Raw genomic sequence first — 21,314 nt, 5'->3', positions numbered from 1 at the left:
GAAGTTACCGCAGAGGTGGGAGTCCCCTGTTTTGCTTGTTCTGTCTTAACCCAGGACACGCTCCAAACACCTAGAATAACTCCCGGCGGGGAACAGATACTCCATAAATATGGCCCAAGAATGAGCAGGTCTCCCAGCACATCCCACCCTGCACTCCAGGCCCCTCCCATAATCTGCTCCCCCCCACCCCCCCACCTCCTCCTGCCTCCTCCCACCGAGGCCGGACTGCCCAGACCTGGGCCCCTGCCACCCTCTGCAACGTCTCCTTCACCTCCTGCATCCACTGCTCTCCAGACCCATGGACTTGGATCTGGAAGCCCAGCTCCCCCATCCCAGCCCTGCCGTCCGGCCTGCCCAGGCACCCCCTCAGTTCAGACCCCCACCTCGCTTTTCGGGGCATTTGCAACATCCTCCTCTGCCATCTCCTGGCTGGCAGGTTTCCCTCCAGCTTCTCCTCCTCATGGGTCCTCAGACGCGGCTTTCTAATGGGAACTCAGCCACACCCCGGCTTCCACGTGCTGTATCTCTCCCCCGTGGACAGCAAGTGCTGTCTCTCAGTGTTCCTGGGAAGCCTGGGGCTTCACAAAGGCACCCAGAGTCCTGACTCTCCAAGAAGCACTGGCAGTGGGGGGTGGTGGGGTAGGGGAACCAGAAGACCAGTCTGGAGGGCCCCAGCCCCCACCCCGGCAGCTTCCGAAAGAACAGCGCTAGGTGAGAGCTGTTGCCTGTACAGCGCCCGCATGAACCCTCTAGTCAAGGAAAGGGTTCTCTGGTGCTAACACAGTAAGCATCACGCAAGCCAAGGCCCAACTCTGTCGCAGCCCCGTGCTAGCCACGCCCTGCTGCACTCTCCAGCCTCACCGCCCTCGTCTGCTCCCAACAGACCCCAGCCCCAGCCCCACTGCGACCCCAGCTGTTGTGCAAACAAGCCAAACACAGTCACACCCCCTTGCCTTTGCACGCCCCCACCACCTCCCCGCTCCCATTCCCTCTGCTCGGAGAGGGCCTTTTCCCGTCTCCCTCCGCCTCACACCCCCAAACCTCTGCTGCCTTCTTCAAGGCCAAAGTCACCTTCTTTTTGAAGTCTTCCCTCACCCTCTGGGCAGAATTAATTGCTCCCTGTTCCCGGCCAGCGCAGCACTTCGCAGCTGACCTCTATTACGGCGCTGCCACATGAGCTTGGGACAATTTGCTCATCCGTCTCTGTAGCAAGGCTGGGAGCCCCCGCAGGGCCGAGACCGCAGCTCAGACCCACTGTATTTCATTCCCACACAAGGCCGGCACGCACGCAGGAGTGCGCTGAGGTACCCTGAGTTTCTTTTAAGACACCACTTTTCACACACCTGAAAGGCCATTCCCACTTGTCCCACCCAGGACTGGCTGCCCTGCCGTGGAGGGGCGCGGGCTCCAGAAGCTTTCCCATGACGTGTCCTGAGCACTGGAACATGCTATAGGCACATGACGCTTGGAGCCGTCAGACCCCAGGGGGCTAAGGCATGAAGACTGTCTGGACACAAAAGCCCTGTGTGATGACACCAGGGTCCTCACGGTGGCTTGTGGGCCAAGGGTTCAAGATCTGAGCTCCAACTCTATCCGTGTGGGGTGCATCTCCCAGGGGTTAGGCTGGCTGGCAGGCTGGGTGTGGCCAGGCCTCAGGCTCTTCTGCAGGCCTGGAGCTGCTCTGAGCTGGGGAGGTTCTGGGAGCCTCTGGGCTTGATGTGCTCGGCGGGATTTGGAGCAAGACCCTGATCGGTGCCTGGCAGATGCAGCAACAGAATCTGGCCTCAGACTGAGGAAGAGGGCTGGGCAAAGCCCCCAAGTAGGGAGAGTCATTGCTGGAAGTGAGAGGATGCAGAGTGGGGGGTGGCGGGGCCCGCATGAGACCACTGGCCTCTGCTAGCAGCAGGACCGGCTGGTTTGGTGCTCACAGCCAGCCAGCACCTGTCCGCAGACTGCTCGGTCGGGTGGAGGCGGCATGCGCTGACTCTCAGGCTCTCCCTCCAGCCCTCGGGCAAGGGTGCCCGAATGCGCCTGAGCACCTGGGCGGCAGCCGCAGCCCTCCTACCTGGGCGGTGTCCATCTCATTCAGCATCACCACGGAGGAGCAGTTGTAGTCGAACACCAGCCTCCAGAAGTCTGCCACGGTGTTGGGGAGAGGGTGCTGGGTGACCACGAAGGCAGCAGGCTGCTTGTGGCTCTGACAAAGGAATGACATAGGCTTCGTGAAAGACACACCCAGCAGGGATATTCTGATGGTGAGGAGGCTTGGATGGTGGCCAGAGGCCCCCCCCCCCCCCCCGCCGCCCTGAGCCTGCCAAACAGATTGCATAAGACACCTACTTGTTCTGGCATCTCTGGGTGCCCCCAGTGGCCAAGGGGGCCTTCTCATAACGAACTCATTCTCCTCTAAACTAAGACATTTCATTAGGAAAGTGTCACTCGGCTGGGGATTATCCAAATAAATTATTTATGTTTTGGAGCTCAGCAAATAATCATTATTACAATATGAAATGAAAGATTCTGGAAGCAGATTTGCTGCTTTGCTGCCCAAAGCACCTCCTGGGACACCGGCGATATCTGTGTTTCTGTGCCCACAATGCTGGAGGCGGGGGTGGCTTAGCCCAAGACAGAGAGCCTCCTGAAGGGGCTTGTGTTGCAGGAGGCTCACTCCTGCCCCAGGGCCAGAATGAGGGTGTAGCTGGCCTGTCAGAAGACGGACATGGTGTGCTGTGAGACAACGGGCAGTGGAAGGCACTCGGGCTTTAGCATGAGACAGACCTGAGGCTCAAATCCAGCTTTCTGACTTGTAGGTTATCATCCATCCAACCAACCAACCATCCATCCAACCATCCATCCACCCATCCATGTATCCAAACATCATTTGTACAGCCCTTTTTTGGTACTAAGCCCTGGCAAGTTATTAGATCTTTCTAATAAGTCCTCCATCTGGAAAATGGGAATCACAAGTCCCATTTTGGGGATGGTTGTCACGCAGAGTGAATGAAATTTGTGTTTGAGAAAAGACTGGAACACATGAATGAGCTGTGAGCCCACTGGCAGGACAGAAACATCCCTGACATGATTCTTTATCCTTGGCACTGGTGCTGGGGCTGGTACCTGAGACACCCACACCCCCCCATACAGGTCCAGCAAACAAATGAATACACTCAGTTCCATGTTACAGATGGGGAAATGGAGGCCCACAGAAAACAGCTTGTGAGAGTCTGAGCTACGTGGGAAGCTTTGACTGGGCCCTCTTTACTACAGTATCTTGTAAGAAGGTGTTTGGAAAGATTGGAGGGCTTCTCCTTTAGTGGCCTGTGAAACCAGAGATTGTCCCCAGCTTATCTTCTTAACAAGCTTTCTTGAGAGACAGTCCCTGTGGCAGACACAGCTATTTTCGGCAGAGTGGCGAGTCAGCAGGAAGATGGGGAGGGAAGAAGGACGGGCAGACCCATCCAAACCAGGGTAAGACCCGGGCGAAACACTCTGCCACCCATATTACATAAATGATCTCTTGATGCCGTGGTGGCAAAAAAAATGCTGGCGTGTAGATACTAAGGTCCTGTCTTCCAAGGGTCTTCTGACCAGTGGAATGATCCAAGGATGGGGGTAGGCTGGGAGGGCAGTATATTTAGTTTCCCCAAGAGCCAAACTCTAGAGGCAGATAGCATGTCTTTGAGCCATTTCTAGACATGGAAAAGAATCTAGATTTTGAGAGTCAAAAGATAGAACCCAGGCCCTAGGCTTCACCCTTTCTGAGCTAGTCAACCTGGAGACAGTCATGCAAATACTCTGGGCCTCAGTATTTGATCCAGAAAGTGGGGACAATAACACCCAAATACAGAATGAGTCAGGGTAAGTCCAGGCTCTGACATGGTGCCCAACACTCAGTGAATGTTAGTTCTCTTTCCTTTTTCCTTGTCTCTGTGATAAATGCTCTATTAGGCCAGCATGCCTGACAAAGCCTTATCTGAAAATATGCTCGAGATTCGCGCTCCTGCCGGGTTTCGGGGATCAGCCGGCAATCCATTTCATGGATAACATCATCTTTTACCAGGGGAAACATTAAAAATTAACCCAGAGGACTTCATATTTTTCTGCTAGGAGAAAAGCTGCTATGGTTACCAGATAATGCACAGACTGAACTGGAATACAGATAAGGACTTTTTTTTTTTTTCTTGTAAGAAAGGCAAAGGCCTGGTGATGGCTCACAGGAGAAATGCCCCGTGGACAAAGAGAACACAATCAGCATCAGAGCTTGGCAGAAGGCATCTGGCTCCAGGCAGCATCTAACCTACTAAGTAGAGGCCAGAAGCATGTTTGATCCTTGCATAGATGAGGAAGTCAAGGAGAGGGAATTAGGACAAGTGGGAGAAAAAGCAATGATGAACTTGGAAATGTGATTACACCCCCAGGCTCCAACTCTTGCCACATACACACACACACACACACACACACACACACACACACACACACGCATGCACACACACACATGCACACATACACATACATGCACACATTGATCTTGGAGGGCTCTAAGCTAAAGCCAGAGGTCTCCCCTCCACCTCCAGCTGTTTGATCTGACCAGGACAAAGCTCCCTGCTTCCGGACCCATAAAAGGGAGTCCATGGAGGAGCTGGGTACCCCCGGTGGGCAGAGGCCAGGGCAGGCCCAGACAGAGCTGATAGGCACTAAGCTCCTGTCACCTCCCTGCCTCCAACACTGAGGGCCCTTGGGGAGAGTTTCAGGAGGATCAGAGGTCAGAGAGATAGTTGGCTTTGACTTCAAGAGAAAGCACTCTACATTCCTGCCTGCTCTGGGGGAGAGGGGAAGTCCATGTGGGCTGCATGGTTGTGACCTTGGACATGGGTAGGGAGGGGGACCTGGAAGGGCTTATTTCCAATCAGGCAATGGTATTCTTGGTCTGGAGCCTCAGGAGGCAAGATGTCTGTGTCTTCCCGGATTGCACAAACTGTGGGGAGACCCACGGAATGAATTCTAGAGTGTGAGTTCTGGGTTCTGGCTCTGCCACTAGCTTTCTGGTGACATTGAGCAAGTCTCTTCCTCTTTCTGGCCTCAGTTTCCTTTGCTGAAAAGTACAAGGATGAGACCAGATGATCCATGGCTCCTTCCTGCCGCAAACATCTCTACATCCAAGAGGTGGAGGGATGACCACCGGAAGGAGATGAAGGACCAGCGGGGAAGTCTATGAGTCAGGAGCAAGGATCCACTGGGGCAAGGACGTGACCTCCTCATTAGGGTCATGACTTCTCAACCAGGTCAGGGTGGGAGTGCCCTTCTTGGATTTGATGCTGAGAAAGCAAGAGATAGTGCCCCTGACGGGACAGTCAGGAACATGGCCTGTCCCCTTCTGTGTCCCCTCTGCCACATCCCATCACTTGTCCAGTAACCTGTCAGTTTCATTCTTGCCCCTGCACAGGAGTTATCTGGGAACCTGCCTGGGAGCCCCTCAAGGGCAGAACCTATGTCTGTACCGTCCTGCATTCCCAGGGCTCAGGCCAAAGCCTGGCATAAAGAATGTTTCCTGAACTGAACGGAGGGTTGAGAGTCAGCTCTCTAGGCAGCAGGAGAGGGGACTGGGCAGGCCTGCACAGTGCTGTCATGGACACACACTTTATGCTTTTGGTCCATTCTTTCCAGGCTTATATGGGAGCAAAGAGCCCAGAACACAGCTTGTCTATAGGTTTGGACCAGAGCCTTCGGGGAAGAAAAGGTCTTGGGGCCAGAAGATCGGGAGCAAGGAGAGGCTGGCTGGGGGTGGTGGAGAGGGGTGTCGGTGCCCTGGGCTCCAGCCATTTCCACCTAGAAGGAACTTCCCAGTGAGTGCCAGCCAGGGCTCAGCTTACGTCCATCAGTGCGGCATTGACATAGTTGCTGGGCTCTCCATCCACCGAGATAAGGAAGGGCAGGCAGCGGTCCAGAGGCAGGACATCCATGCTCCGGTTCTTATCGTGATTCCGAGGCAGGAGCCCAATGCTGCAGTCCTCGGGCCGGACACGGGGGGTCACGATGTTGAGGGTCTGTTAAGGCACAAAGACAGACAAGTAGGCACTGCTCAGGCAGATGCCTCAAACAGAGCAGACAGTGAAGTTCAAACTCAGCCTACGCCATCCTGTCTCTATCCTCCAAGCTTGGCCCTCTAGTTGCCCCACCATCCCACCCCCACCCCAGGGCTTGTTCCTCTCCCACGTGACGTGCTGCCATCTCCCTATTGGGACTGTATGACACCCCGATGCCAAGGCTACAGAGGCAGCATGCCCATGCACAGAGCAGACACAGGCCACCAACACCTGCCAACCCGCTCATCTCAGTAAAGGGTGGGCCAGCCAGGAGGTCAGAGGGTGGGGGAGGGGCTGGGGAATCTCTAAGCAGTGTTATGCATCCGTTGAAGTGTCCTGGAAGGAGGGAAAGGATTTACCCAATGCTCCTCTCAGAGACAGCGGCTTTTAGAATGAGCTGCTCAGGATGGGTAAGAGACCCCCGGGGGGCAAGATCTAAGAGTGTAGAAAACTTCAGGGCTGTGTTCTGCAGAGTGAGTCTTGCAAGCATGGGCCCAGAGCTGAATCGTCCAGCCAGGAGACCAGATGCTAGGTGCATCCAGGAGGGGGCTGTGGCCTCCATCTTTCCCCTATTCTGCACTTGGTCACCTCTCCCAATCAGTAAAGCTTCCGTTTGAGGGAGCACGGGGGTACTGGCTGGCTAGGGTATCTGCCTGTGGAATCATGGGCCGAGGACTTGCCCCTCAATTCCTGGAACTTCCTTGCTTCCTGCTGCCTGGTTCTCAGCTCCTGTTGCCAAGGGATGACCCCGGCACAGACCTGAGGACAACAGGCTGGACTCTTGGCCTACTCAGTGATTCACGTCCAGGCCTCCAGTCCAAGTTGCCATCATTCTGGCCACCTGGGCTGCAAGGTACAGATGTGCTATGCCTGAGCTGAGCTGAGCTCTGGGACGGTGCTTCTCAAAGTCTCATGTGCAGACAAGTCATCTGGAGATCTTGTTACACTGCACACTCTGGTTCAGTAGCTGTGGGTGGGACCCAGGATGCTACATTCTGATGAACTCCCAGGTGCAGCTGACAGTGTTGGCCTCCAGACCCCACTATGGGTCGTAGTGAGGATCTAGGACACACATACTCCAACTGTACAAAAATGGCAAGAAAACCCGAGTCCCTCTAGGGATGGTGGGGCATGAAACTCACACCTGTATTTAGAAACTCGTCTTCACCCACAACTCAGACTAGCTAGAACTCCATTAGTTCAAACACAGGATCTTAGTTAAAAAACAAGGGTCAACAGTCATCGAGTGGCTAGTTCATAGCGGTTCACGGTGGTGCGTGGAATGTTCTGGAATTCATTCTGCAGCTTTCTACAGCCGCAGACACTGGAAGCACTGGGCTTATCCGTTCTCACAAAGAAAACCCCACAAATGTTCTCAGCGCCACTGAAGCTGGCTGGGTCACGGAGCCCAGGCCTTGCGCTTACCTGAAATTCGTCTTTGATCTGGCTGGAGTTGGTCTGGGGGTCCAGCCTGCTGATATTGTAGTAGAGAGAGCGGAACTCGCACACGGGGATGGCAGTGTTGCCACACAGGCACGCTTCCAGGATGGCGTCGTGCACGAACACGTATTGCTCCTGCCAAGCCAAGGAGGGGAGAGAGAGGGGTCTGGGTGAGAAGAAGAGTGGCCTGGGTGTGTGTGTCTCCCAGATGTGACCCCATGGCTGGGAAGGATGGGCAGGATTTAGAGCGCGGCATCACGGCTTCCTCTCCAACCCCAAAGGGCAAAGCTTCCCTGATTCTTCGTGATTGCCTCAGCAAGGGTGAGACTATGCTGTGGGACTGAGCAGTGTAGTCACTGATGACAGTTAGAAACTTCTGGACCTGCCGCAGCACGGGCTCTCGGTGCCTGCCTCTGTCCCCTTGGCTGTCGCCTCTACCTTGGAGGCTGCTAACCGCGAGCACCTGAGATTCATGCTAGGGGATTTCTTCTGGTCCCAGGAGCACACTGGAAGGCTGGAGAGTCAGCGCTCCAGGAAGGAGCCCTCGAGCAGTGTCCACCAGAGACTTGGGGCAGAAACACCTAAGCTCCTTCTGTCCCAGGTAGAATATTTGGGAGGGCATGTTCCCTACTCCCTCAGAGCTCCCAGCAGGCTTGAGCTCCAGGTGTCCACAGGGTGAAACAGCTTGCAAAACCCCTTAGCAGTGTCACGCAGCCTGGCTTCCTTTCCTTCTCTTTGCTTTCCAACCTGTGAGCCTCGGGATCGCCTCCAAATCAACCACATGCCTTGTCTCAGGGTCTGCTCCCGAGCCCTGGGCCCCTCTGCCACCTGTGTCCTTTGCACCTGCTGTTCTCCTCCCCTGGAACCCCGTGCCCCTGTTGCTATGGCCCCTCTGCTTCCTTCGCCCTGGAAAGTCTTCTGCAAACCCACCAGGTGGAAGCTGTTGCTATTGTCCCCAGGCCCTTAACCAACGTTTGTTGAGTGACTTGGCCCATCTCTACATCAAACACTTATCCAGATGCATCACGATGATCGATCTGAATGCCTGTCTCTGCACCAGACAGCAGGGACCCTGTGTCTAATGCCAGCCAGTGAGCCCGTCTTCTGCAAGCGTGAATCTGGGAACAGAGAAAGCAGCCACTCGGCTCTCCTGCAGCCTCACCGAGTGTAGACGCTAGCCTGTGGAAGTTAGCTTAGAGCCCACAGCGGGCTCTTATGTGTATGTGCTTGTAAGTGGGGGGATTCTCCATGGAGCCGGCAGTGCCTGCCCAGGCCCAAAGCCAAAACTTCCCTTTGCAGGACCGATGAAGGACATAGCTTCTTATCTCCCCTAGCTGCCTGCCTGGGCACCCACAGCCTTCCCTAGAACCAGGCAATGGGCTCATTATAAGAAGAATTAGCCATGGCTTTGAGGAGTAGGGTGGGCAGAAAAGGCTGCCTAACAAGAGAGTATGGTTCGGGGAAAAGTGCATGGGCCTTGGGGTCACATGTACCCAGGTTCTACCACTGTCCACCTGTGTGAGGACTTGGGGGCCCTTTATCTGTAAAATGGGGATACTAGTAGGAGCCGCCCCAAAGGCTTGTTGTGAGGAATACACATAATATCCCGAATATAAAGGACCTAGTATGATGCCTGGCACGTAGTAGGTGCTCAACAATAAAGATGAACTCCTCCCATTTCCCTCGGGTCTTGGGCTCTCTACCGGAACAGAGGGATGCCTGAAGGTTTGCTTTTCCCTCAAGAGCAGGGGGTATGTGTTGTCTCCTTGGGAATCCCTAGAACCCAGCCCAAGTACTCAATAATTTTGTTGGTGAAGTCATTCTAGCAGGGACTGTGCTTGGCACACAGTAGGCATTCAGGAAGTGCCAATCCCTCTCTGTCTTCTCCTTCCCTCAGGGCAGGAGTACTATTCAAAGAATCCTTGAAAGTTGCCATTCGGTCCCTGCTTGGATGCCCTCAGAGCTGGGGAACTCACCCCCACTGATGCAAGTGCTTGGATCAGCAGCTGTGTCCTAGCTCCTCCTGTGGTCCCAGCGTAGCAAACCAGGTATGCCCTCCCTCCACTTCTCTCTCCCCCATGTCCCTTTCTATAGGATGTCCCCACTCATGGGTGTCTGTTCTACCCTGCTTCTCCCTGGCCAGGGCTGCAGCTCGCTGGCCTGCTCAGTCCCCCAGGACTCACCTCCGTCTGCACCAGGTTGACTCTCTGGGCCCGGAGCTCACGCACACAGTTGAAGATGTCCACTACCCCTTCGTTCTCTGCCATGTCGAGCATGGTGTCAATGGCGATGAAGCAGCCAGTCCTCCCAGCTCCAGCACTGGAAGAGAGAACAGTGTCCGTTAGGGACCTCGGGGCAGGGAGTAGGGAGGGAGGGAGTAGTAGGAGGGAGTGGGAAGGCGGGACCTCCCTGCCTCCACCAACCACTCAGCTCTGCCCCAAGAACCCTGTAGAGGGGCAGCAGTCTGCAGAGGCCAGACACAACAGTCTGAATCCCAGCGCTGCCGTGAGACCCTGAGCAAGTGAGTGAACTTAGAGCCTCCGCATTCTCTTCTGTAAAATGGGAGAGCAATGCTTGCCATGGGGGCTGTTTTATCAGAACCTGCTTACTTTTGTTGTCCTCATTTAGCAAGGACTTATTTAATGCTTACAAAGTGCCAGACATTGTTCTAAGTGCTTTTACAAATGTTACCTATTAACTCCCTTGTGAGGGCATTGGGAAGTTTCTCACCCCATTTTACAGGTGAGAAAAGCGAGGCGCAGAGAGCTGACCTTGCTCAAGGTCACAGAGCTGGCATGCCGTGGAGGTGGAACTTTCACCCCAGCCATCTGGCTCTTGGGTCTGTGCTCTAGATACAGTAAGAGTTGTAGCACAAAATGCATGCTTTAACAACACATCCGCACACTGTTTCCTCCTCCAGTGGGTGAAGCTCACCGGTCTATATCATACAAGGCATGGTCCCCAGCATCCTGGAGATTCCTAATAAACATGTCTTCCCCACTCCCCATTCTGTCTTTTTCCCTTTGTCAGCAAGCAGGCTGACAGATGGAAGCAAGGAAGGAGAGATGCGGAACAGAAGGGAGGTGGTGGGAAGGCAGATCCTCTGAGTGGGCCCAGAGGCAGAGTGAATCCAAGGTCCCACATTGCAGGCCCCAGGTTTGGCTCCAGGGGCACCTGTTTTTCCCAGGAACGTGAGCCAGGTGCAGTCTTCAGCTAGAATAGGTGACAGCCCCAAGGCGCTTGCCTGGTAGACGTACTCTGATTCTGATACATGCTCAATTCTGATCGCTGGTGGCTTCCTTTAGGAAAATCTCAGACCAAGTACAAACTAGCAAAAGAACTCAGCATGACCATGGACCACGACCAGCCTTTCCCCGATCCGCGCTGGGTTCCAGGCATGGCTCTGAACCAGAGACAAACAGAACGCTGGCCTTAAGTGCACCTAATTTAGGAAGCAAAGGCCAAGTTAGCAAGGAGGCCCATGCTGGCAGGCTGTGTTTTCACATCTTGCTTCCCCTAGGGAAACAAGCAATGGGGCAGGATGAGAGCAGGACTGGCTGACCATAAACCCAGCAGGACAGGCCGGCGGGGACCGTTACCAACAATGATCTGGAAAACAAACCTGTGGGAAGCAGTCTTAGTTCTTAGTAAAATTTCATGGTTTAAAGTGGTGAAGTTTGACTTGTATTTGTACCTTTCCACACCCCAGTCCAGACCCCCCCAGAAGGGATGCAGCAGGCTAGGCCTCAGAGTCTAGGAGGGGGCACAAACAGCCACTCATCTGCCTCTTCCTGAAGCCTCCTCCTCCACCTGCGTTAGGGAAAACAAGCAGCCTGACCTGGTTTTGAATCTTGGATCCACTACCAGTGAACAACCTGCCGGGTGGCCGTAAGCCTCACACATACAACCTGCCTCCCTGCTGGGTTCTCCTGAGGACCTGAGCTGTATTTCAGCCTCACACAGCAGCTGAGCTCATCATACTTGGGGTCAGACCCCTGGAACCCAATCCTAGCTCAACCACTTACTAGCTGTGTGACCTTGGGTAAATGACTTGACCTTTCTGGCTTTCAATAACAACCACCATGAAACGAGGCTGATAATAATAATTAACCCACCCTGTAGCGTCGATAGCCCAATACATGTACATTGCACGAAACAATGCTGAAAAACCATGAGTGCATGTAAATTACCTAGCCCTATGCCTACCAATGTTGCAATTTCTCAGTAAATGGTAGCCACTTCTATTCAACAAATATTTACGGAGCATCCAGTAAGCACTGGATGTTGGGATTAGGAGTGGGGATATGAAGATAAGCAGATATGGTTTCTGCTCTGAAGAATTAATAGTCTGGGGGAGTGGACCAGTATTAGAGGCAGAGAACGGTAGTGTTTTTAAGTGTTTATGAGGTGTCAGGACTTCTCTTAGGCACTGCATATAGGTCAGCCAGCACGTTTCATCTTCAGAATGGCCCCAGGAGTGGAGACCACTGTGCCAGTTGTGTTAGGCAGATTGGCTCTGGAGGAAAGACAGGGCTGTCGTGCAAGGAGAGGCGGATAAATCATCTCCCTTCCTCCCTTACCCCTGCTCTGGCTGCCCTCTGGGACACCGGACCTGGGGGGCTAACATTCTACTGTCCTTGAACTGTCACGAGCCGTAAAACAAAGGATATATGCAAAATGCTTAGAGAGCCCAGGGCTGCTGGTGACTGTGACCTGCCAATCCTCAGTGACCTCATCTGTGAAACGGGGTCTCTAATTCCCACCCACTCATGTGGGGAGGGTAAACAGATGTCGAGCGACAAGAGGTTGGCCCTGAGATGCCTGCAGTTTATGGAGTCCCTCCTTGGCTTCACTCATGACCTTGACTGAGATGGACACCGCCGGGGCAGGCCTAAGTCAAGAACACACTGGGTCTGAAAAGGCGGCCTGGGCCCAAGGTCACACTGGAAGAGGGAGGCAGGAGTGTGCGGGCCAGCTGGCCTTCAGGTCTGGTCCAATTTTTAATGCCCTTGACATGACACTTCATCTCCATTTAGGAGGACTGGAAGACATGCCAGTCACTCCCCATGCGACTTTCTAGGTCAGAGCTGAAAATACCTCTTCTCCATAATAAGGTGAAGCCTGGCGCTGTCCATTTACTCTCTGTTAAGGACCCTGCAGGCCAGCAATTGATTTTTAAAATAACAGAACTGAAGAGCTGCACGTTTCCACGGAGGCTCCCTGCCGCTGTGGCACGCAGCCGAGGGCGAGCCTCTGGACAAAAGCCTGTCCACTCCCAGCGCTGCCGGCTTACACCTGCGTGACCCGAGCAAATGGTCCACCTTCTCAGCATCTTGATGTTCTCGTCTGTAGAATGGGAAGGAAGCTAGCGCCCACCCCTCCAGGCTGCGTGAGGAGTGTGCGAAGTGCACATGTAACAGACGCTGTCAGTGTGAGCCCACGTCCCCAGGGGGCTTTAGTATTTCAGGGTAACAGTCATGATACCCACTGGTACTGTTACTATTACTTTGTTGTTGTTGTTGTTGTTGTTATTGTCAGCAGACCCTGAGATCTGGGCTGGGCTTGGGGACAGGCAGGGCAGTCTTGAAGGCAAAGGAGAAAGGCCGCTGGAAAGAATGTGTCTCCCTCACTGACAGCAGCACCACAGAAGCAGCCTTGTTTGGAGCTGGAGCCCAGTGCTTACCTGCAGTGGACCACTATGGGCCCGGCCTCGGGGGGGTTCAGGAACTTGACCTGGCGCACGAAGCCCAGGAGGCCGGTGGCATAACAGGGGACGCCGTGGTCGGGCCAGCTGGTGAAGTGGAAGAGGCGGAGCTCTCGGATCTCGTGGTAGCCTTTCTGAGGAGAGAAGGGGCCTCTGTTCCTCCAGCTGCCACCCCCACATGCCCGCCCAGCACCCACAGGGAACATGGCTGCTGCGTGGAGGGGCCGGAGCCAGCCTCCCTGACGTGGGGGAGGACAAGATCCTGCCAGGTGAGCAAGGGTTGCCACAAAGGGTGACTTCTGTGATCTGTTGGGTCTGGGAGCCACGGAAGTAGATAATGTAGAGGTAGTAGCTTTGCTGCAGGACTTCTCAGAGCCTTCAGTGGGCTGGTGTACACTCTGCATCCCCAAGGGGGCGTTATAACACACCCACAGTGTTTGTCCTTTTGACAAGGGTGTCATGGGCCTTCTATTCAGCAGAACAGACTCAGAGAAAGGTTGGTCTTAAACACCAAGTTCAAGTCATTTCCAGTGGAACACGAAGCCTTTCAATGACTGGGGTCTGTGACCCTCGCTGTCTTCATGGCTTTCAAGTTTTAAAAAAATGTGTCAGACTCCTCTATTTGTTAGCTTCTTATTTAGAATCATAAGGCAGGGAACAAATAAAAGCAGAGCTTCTCTGACTGATGGGGGTAGTGGGGCCTGGGGCTCTTGTCGCTTCCCCTTCCCCTCCTACCACTCTTCAGTAACACCCTGCAGGCTAAGGGCGCTTCTCTGCCCAGTCTGTAGTCAGGTGTCACCTCGGGGCCTGAGCTTATGCAGTGCCCTTACCTACTTTCTCCTACCTTGCAATCTCCTGCAGATATGCAGAGAGCACCGAATAGGAAGAGTGTTTGTCATTCTTTCAGTTAAGGAAGATTCACCAAGGGTTATCTGTGCCAAGCCTTGTGTTAGGCACTGTGAAGGCAGAAATAAAAGCCACAGTCCCTGTTCCTGGAGCGGCTCATGGTCTAGCTGGAGAGGCAGTCTCCTAAGAGGATAACCTACTGAAGTGCTTAAAGGAGCATCAGGTAACCCCAGCTGGGGAAGGAGAAATCAGAGAAGGCTTCCTGGAGGAGGTGATGCATGACCTGAGTCTTGAAATACATTAATAGTGAAAACAGTAGCTAACATTTATTAAGCACAGACTGCAGGCCTATTACTCTTCTGAACATTTTAATGTATTAACTCATTTAATCCTCATACCAGTCCTTATGTTGTCTCTGTTTTACGGATGAGGAAATCGAGGCTAAGCCAGGTTAAGGAACACAACCAGGTCACACAACTCGTAAGTTGTAACCCAGTCTGGACCCTGGCTCTTGGACCCCATGGTCTGCACTCCTAGTCACTATGAGAAACCGAGGCCTGAGTGTGGCCCCACTGAAGAGATGGCAGGATTCCCAGGCAGCCCAGGTAACACCACAGGTACAGGACTTAGCAGAGCACACACACAGAATCACAAACAGGGCACCCCTGGGGAGGAGTGGAAGACTGGCAAGGGTGGACAGAGGGACTGTGGGTGGGAGGCTGGGCGGGAGCCTGTTGCTGGGAGGCCTTGCATCCCACACGGGGTCTCACTGGGGTTCTGGGGATGTTGCCCGGAAGGGGAAGTGCATCATCACACTTGCATTTTGGGACGGTTGTGTTGGATGCTATGCGGAGCCTGGAGTGGAGTGGGAATGTTGGGGGACAGTGCAGGAGGCACTGATGGAGCCCTCCCAGATTCCCATTCCTGGGCCAGGACCCCCATCTCCAGCTCCTGAGTCTTGGCTGCAGATGCCCACAGCTCCCCCTTCTTCAGAGAATTGCTCAGCCAACCAGGAGCCCCTTCCCTTGGGGGTGGGAGTGGGCAGCTGGCAATCAGGGGCTGATAGAAGCAGAGTGACCCGCTGACCTGGTGAGTCTGCCCAGGACTGAGAGGTTTCCTGGGACATGGGACTTTTCCTACTAAAGCCAGGATGGTCCTGGGCAAACCAGGATGTTGGGTGGCCTTAACAGAGGAACAGAGGACCCCTTTGCCTCAAGACAGGATCAAGTGTGTGGGGGAGCTCATGCCCCAGAGCTCCCGTGGGATCCAGCTGCCTTAGTTAGGTCTCCAGCTGAGAGCACATCCTGGCTTGGTTCCTTCCACTGCCCTGCCTGCCTGCCTGCCTCCCTCCCTCCCCTTCTCAGAGCTCCTCCTCAAGCTTCAGCAAGCACACCCAAAGCCCTGCCTCAGGCTCAGCTTCCCAGAAACCCAAAATAAAATGGGATAAGAGTGGAGGCAGAGAGCCCCGTAGGAGGCTGGGGCGGGGGTCCAGGCGGGAGTGAACAAAGGCCCAGATGGAGGCTCCGGCCCAGAAGCTGAAGTAGAAGAAACAGCTTCAGCAACACTCAGGGTTTCATTCCATTCTCCAGGTCAACTCAGCCCAGGGAAACCCTTGTTCGAGCCCTTACCGCCTCCACTGAGGTCGCAGATCAGGGCTCCTCCCTCCCTGGTCGGACTATGCTCTCTTGAAGGGTGGACACCACTTCCTGTCTCCTATTTCTGGGTCCCTGGCTCAGGAACCGATTTTGAGCTAAGGACCTGGGCAGTGTTTGCTGAGCACCTGCCTGTGGTTCTCCGAGGCCTCCCTGCTCAAATGTGGGGCCCAGGATGGGCTCCCCTGTCCCCACTACTCATCTCACTCCCTGCACTAACTGCATCCATGCCAGATCCTCCTCTGGGGTCTGCCTCCCCGGGCCTCTGCTGTAGGAGTGCTGGCTGAGAGTGACTTCCCTTTTCTGGAGAAGTGCCCTCAGCCCACAGAATCTGACTTGTGCTGCAGGTGACCTCTCAGTGGCTGGTCCACAGTCAATGGGCAGATGGAAGTAAAGGGGCCACATCTAGGGTGCAGGACCTGCTCTGGCAGCCCCTGTGGATCAGGCCTAGGGTAGACTCCACTGAAGACTCTGTCCTTGCCCAGGTCCTTCCTCTTCTCCCTCCTCTCTCCCTCCCTCTCCTGTAAGTTTCTCTTGAGAGTGGTCCCTGGATATACCATCTGTACCCAAATCCTTGTCTCAGGCTCTGCTTCCAAGGAACCTGACCTAAGGCCACATTGGTGTACCTGTTGTCATGGAGAAGTGCCCTTCGCTCCTGGCTCTTCGACTGAGTCTGCAGACACAGGCCTTTAAGAGCATGAGGCTTGGGGCGGCGGTGGGGGGGTGGGGTAGGGGAGGGGCGGGGAGGCTGCCAGGAGCAGCGTGCCTGTATCAACCATGTGTGCACTTGCTGTCCCGAGTATGTGCCTGCTTTGGTCCTCCCAGGGACTTGTCTGAACCCCAGTAGCACAGCTCTCAGAGCAGTGAATCCCCAGTGCTTCTGCATTGCTGGCTCTGTGGCTACTTGGTCCATCGGTGTGGATGCTTCCAGAAAATGGCAAGTATAGAGTAAATGGAAGGGACATTGATCTTCAAGTCAGGGGTTGAGGTGGGAATGTGGTTCAGCCAGCTTGCACCTGGGCAATGTGGGACAAATGACACACATGCTCTGTGCCTCATTTTCTTCCCCTATAAGTTGGAAGTAAAAAAAAAAGGTGGGGGAAGTAATAATAGTACCTCTCTCCAGAGGTTGTTGGATTCAATGACTTCATGTACGCAAAGCACTTAGAAAAAGCACCCGCTTTAGTAATTGTTCAATAAATGTTAGTGATCATCATAATAGGAATTAAATGATATATCTTATTTGCTATCGTGTTCCTGCTTATCAATCTTCTGCCAGCTCAGCTTCCTTTCAATGCCTAGACCAGCACTTCTCAATCCTGACATCATGGCCATTTGGGGCTAGATAATCCTCTGTTGTTGGGGGCTGGGTGTCTTGAGCATTGTGGGGTGTTCATCAGCATTGCTGGCCTCCATCCCCTGATGCCAGCAGCACCCCTCCTTCCTCAGCTTTGAGAACTAAAAATGTCCCTAGACATTGCCAAACTTCGCCCAGGGGTCAAAATCACCACCAGTTGAAAACCACAGGCCTGGAACATGTGGAAATCTTCTTTCCCCGTGACTCTGTGTGTTTGTTCCTTTCTGCCTGACATAGGGTTCCTCCTGCTCTTCCCTCAGCTGACTCTTTCTCATTCTTCTTTGGCTGCCTAAATGCCCTCTCCTCCAGGAAGCCCTCTCTGACCACCTCATCTTGTTGTCTTCACTCGTGGCAGGTTTCTTCCATAGCTTTTATCACCATATGGCATTTAGTCCATTTATTTGCCTGCTGAATTCTGTTCATCCCTCCCACTAGAGGGGGGCAGCCTCTGGAACAGGATCCACATCAACCCAATCGCTGATCTGTCCCTGGTGGCAGGCACAGGGTAGGCACAGAGAAGACCCTCACTCAACCAGTGTGTTGAATGAACAAACAAACCGGCTTGCCCAAAGGACAGGCTCCCCGCAGCTGCTGGGAAACTTACCTTCTGGACGGTGAAGGTGCGTATGACGTACTCGGCCAGGGGCTCAGTCTCAATCAGGCTGACTTTAATGTCCCCGTAGACCTCTGTGTCATCCGGCCAGTATCGCACACACTTCACCTGCGGGGAAGGACAGAGACAAGGACGTATGAGTGCGTGGCTGAGCGCAAGCAGCCGCCTCGTCCGGCCTTCCTGTTCCGATAAACCCGAGGGTGATTTGGGTGGAATTTCGGTCCAAGGGGCTGTCAGCTCGCCAGGGACTGGCAAACCGCACAGGGCCACGCCCTCTCCCAAAGGAACTGGAGCCGTTAGGAATAATGGTAGTACCTTCTTTGGCAGAGCTCCTTAAAATCTCCAAGTCCATTATCACACTAGGTGAGCGAATCAATCGAGGTGAGATAGGCAGGTGGTGTTACCCCATTTACAGACAGAAACAAAGCTCGAGTTGGGAGGTCCGGTACCTGGTCCCAGGTCACCGGGCCAGTGTTCTACCTCTGGCTGAGCCCTCTTTCTGCTAGATCAGGTGGGGCAGCGGGGCAGCATCAGCGGAACAGAGATGAGAATCAAAGGTGGGAAGCAGAGGGAGTGGGGAGAGGGCCATTAATATCCAGAGGTGGTGACTGGGGCTGGAAGGAGAAAGGCTCTCAGCTGGGAGACGGATGCAAGGAGCGGGACCCAAAGGGAAGGGTCTGCACAAAGGCTCCCTGCCCGGGCGGTGGGTGCAGATGCCAGCGACAAGCCAGTCCCACACTGGACTCTAGGTCACACTCCGCGGGAGGAAAAAGAGATCACTGTTTTCCCCTAAAAAGAACAAAAGCATTACCATTCCGGGGGACGCCGCGCGGCCTAGAGTGGCATTTCCCACAGTGTGTTCCGCTGGGTGCTAATAGGTGTTAGGTAAAAAAAAAAACAAGAAACAAAAAAAACAAACAAACAAAAAAAGGTTTTGTGGTCAAATGAGTTTGGGAAATGCTGGATTAAACAAAGTTAAACAGGCCGCTCTGCTACAAGACTCCTCAGCTCGTTGAACATGCTAACGCTAATATGTTTTCAACTCTCCGAGAGGGGCAAAAAGTGCACAGCATTTCCCAAACGTATTTAACCATGGAACCCTCTTCTCACTAGGCATCCTGCAGACTAGCATCCCATGGAACCCACATAGGGAAACGCTGGTATAGCGCAACAGGCTTGGCAGGCAAACGGGTGCATTGCTTGGTTCTAACAGCTGGCAGCTTCCAAAAAGTGCTGAAATCTCTCTGAGGCTCAACTGAACTATTCGTACGGGCAGCTAACACTCACTAACAGCTCGCTGCATCCCACACCACTTGCTGAGTGTTCTACGAATTCCTTCCATGTATTATTTTAATCGCTTATCACTATGACCTTTACAGATATGATTATCACCCTGTTTTACGGATGAGGAAGCAGAAGCATTGGGAGGCTAAGAAAATTGTCCAGGGTCAGGGAGGGATGGAGCCAGGATGCAAAGCCAGGCCACCCGAATAATTACCAGAAACATGGCCCCATGCAATTGTCAGAGTCAAAATGAAAAAATGCACAGGGAGCGTCAGGCACAGTGGTTGGCTCCTAGCAGGAGCTCCATCAAGAGACTGCTCCCCTGTTCCCTCCCCAGATCCAAATTAGATTCGTGATCTGTCCACCAAGGGAATCTGTCTCCAAGATGGGACATTTTATAGAACAGGGTGGAATTTGCTTCTGAATTCTTAAATCCTAGCCTGGCCTTTTTGTCTGTGGTAGCTGCTCTCCGGGTCTGGGTCCTTGGGGAGCAGTGGTGAGTGGAGGGGCCATGATACTGGCAGGAGAGTTAAGAGTCAGAGATCATGGTTGGGCTCTGGTTCGAGGACTAAGGAGTAGGTGCTCCAGCCCCTCTGGGCCTGTTTCCTCATCTGTAAAGCTGGGGATGGGACGAAGTGAGAGTGAGTTCAAGGATAAAGTCTCTCCTGTCCCCAGAACCCTTTGAGGCCACGAGATGTCCACAGTCCTCTCCTGATTATGAAGACAGCCCAGATTCTCTCTCCCATGATCTTGGAGGCCAGGACTCTTTATTTTAATGGGTTATCCGGTCCTTTGCCAAAACAAAAACTTACCTGGCCACTCTCCAGTTAGTTCCTATGGTAAGTAGAGAAGCCCTCGTTCTTCTAGTGTTGTGCCCCCTGCCTTTCAACCCAACAGCCCACCCACCCACATACCACCGTTTACCAAGTGAGCAAAAGCAAGCCGGGCATAGCAGTCCCATCTCCAAGCCCTAGGATTAGCTAAGGACAACGTAGGAGAGAGTCGAGATAGAGCAGAGCAGGAGACCAAGGCCTGAACCCTGAGGGCTATCAAGGTTTTAGAGGTAAGGGAGCAAAAGGTCGGATGCCCTGAGAGACTGAATTCAATGAGAAGAAAGAAGTGGTGGTTGAATTCATCAACATGAAGGATGCTGGTGATACTGACCGTCTCACTATGGGTGGGATGGAGAGGAAGAAGAGAACGGGAGTGGAGAAACAGAGCCTGTGTGTGTCTTCCAACTCTGGCAGAAACGTAGGGACAAGAGAATCCTTTTTGTTTGCCTATTTCGTATTTTCAGGGGGAAGGTACTCGGGATGTTTTGTATGTTCAGGGGAATAATCCAGCAATGAGAAAGAGTTACTTTTCGAGTGATAGGGGAAATGAGAAAATTCTTGCATAGAATCTGGGATTCAAGGCACTGGGATTGCCTTTGAAAGGGCAAGAGTCATTTCCTCCGTCGTAGGAGGCTGAGCCTTTAGAAACAGCAGATAGTCTACCATTTGGGTCAACAAAAATGGCCCTTTTTTTACGGTTCACCCTGATAACAGAGGGGAAGAATGAGAAGATGGTCATAGATGCAAGTAGGATTGTGGCTTTGTGGTGTGAAGATGAGCATTCGTGTCTGATGGCTTTCGTTTCCCCAAAGGGTATGAGATGACGTCATCAACCGAGCGAGGGTGGAGAAAAGGATGACTTGGAGGGAAAGGCCGTATTCCCCGAATGGGAAGCAAGGGTGAGGATTTCTCCCACGCGGGTTGTTGTGAATGAAGTGTTGAGCAGGGGCACGTGCCATAAGGCACAGAACAGAGAGATGCTCAGGAGGACAGGGCCAGCAACCTCTGTCCAGGTAACTGCGGGAGGGGCTTACCCTGCCCACTTCCACGAGGTTCGTGACCATGACGATGCTGGCCGAGTTCTCCTGCCAGATCATTCTCCAAAAGTCCTTGACAGTCTCCTGCATCGGACCTGAGGACAGAGAAGGTGACAGGGTCAAAGACCACAAGTGCAAGGAGGCAGCCAGGAGGCTGTCCCTCCTGGTTGGTCCGTCCAGGCTCTGCATAGGTGAGCGAGAGCGAGGCCAGATAATCCTCGCTGGGACACCCAAGTCGCTGAGACCGGGGCTGGAGTAGAAAAGCAAAGCGGCGTTCCAAACGAGCATGGTCTGCAGCACCCATGGAAATACCCACAGCCTTTCCTCTTCCCTCCGCTGTCCTGCTCAGGGGCTGTCCCCCAGCCCCACTTGCCCCCATCCATCACCTTATAGGGACTATATTATGGGTTAATAATATAGCTTAAGGGAGTTTTCATAAAAACCGGGCTCTAGGACCTCAATGAG

The 21,314-nt window shown here is 53.6% G+C and overlaps 1 protein-coding gene across 8 annotated transcripts in view; it reads right to left on the bottom strand.

Moving 5' to 3' along the window:
* The window catches only part of PTPRT (protein tyrosine phosphatase receptor type T), a gene marked incomplete at both ends in the record, with an annotated part of 1,058,076 nt that overhangs the window by 32,091 nt on the left and 1,004,671 nt on the right, over positions 1-21,314 (bottom strand). For 5 of the 8 annotated variants that reach the window (XM_080814111.1, XM_080814118.1, XM_080814112.1 and 2 more), the window contains 8 exons: positions 2,066-2,197; positions 5,871-6,044; positions 7,509-7,658; positions 9,707-9,842; positions 13,207-13,361; positions 17,687-17,803; positions 18,507-18,566; positions 20,847-20,944. In XM_080814111.1, coding sequence (XP_080670237.1) covers positions 2,066-2,197; positions 5,871-6,044; positions 7,509-7,658; positions 9,707-9,842; positions 13,207-13,361; positions 17,687-17,803; positions 18,507-18,566; positions 20,847-20,944 — 1,022 coding nt within the window. The remainder of the gene's footprint in view (positions 1-2,065; positions 2,198-5,870; positions 6,045-7,508; positions 7,659-9,706; positions 9,843-13,206; positions 13,362-17,686; positions 17,804-18,506; positions 18,567-20,846; positions 20,945-21,314) is intronic. The other 3 variants (XM_080814114.1, XM_080814116.1, XM_080814117.1) reach the window with 1 other exon arrangement.

The sequence above is a fragment of the Martes martes genome, assembly GCF_963455335.1.
Source record: "Martes martes genome assembly, chromosome: 9".
NCBI lineage: Eukaryota > Metazoa > Chordata > Mammalia > Carnivora > Mustelidae > Martes > Martes martes.
Note: the sequence above shows the minus strand (reverse complement) of the source record. Positions and strands in the feature narration are given on the sequence as shown.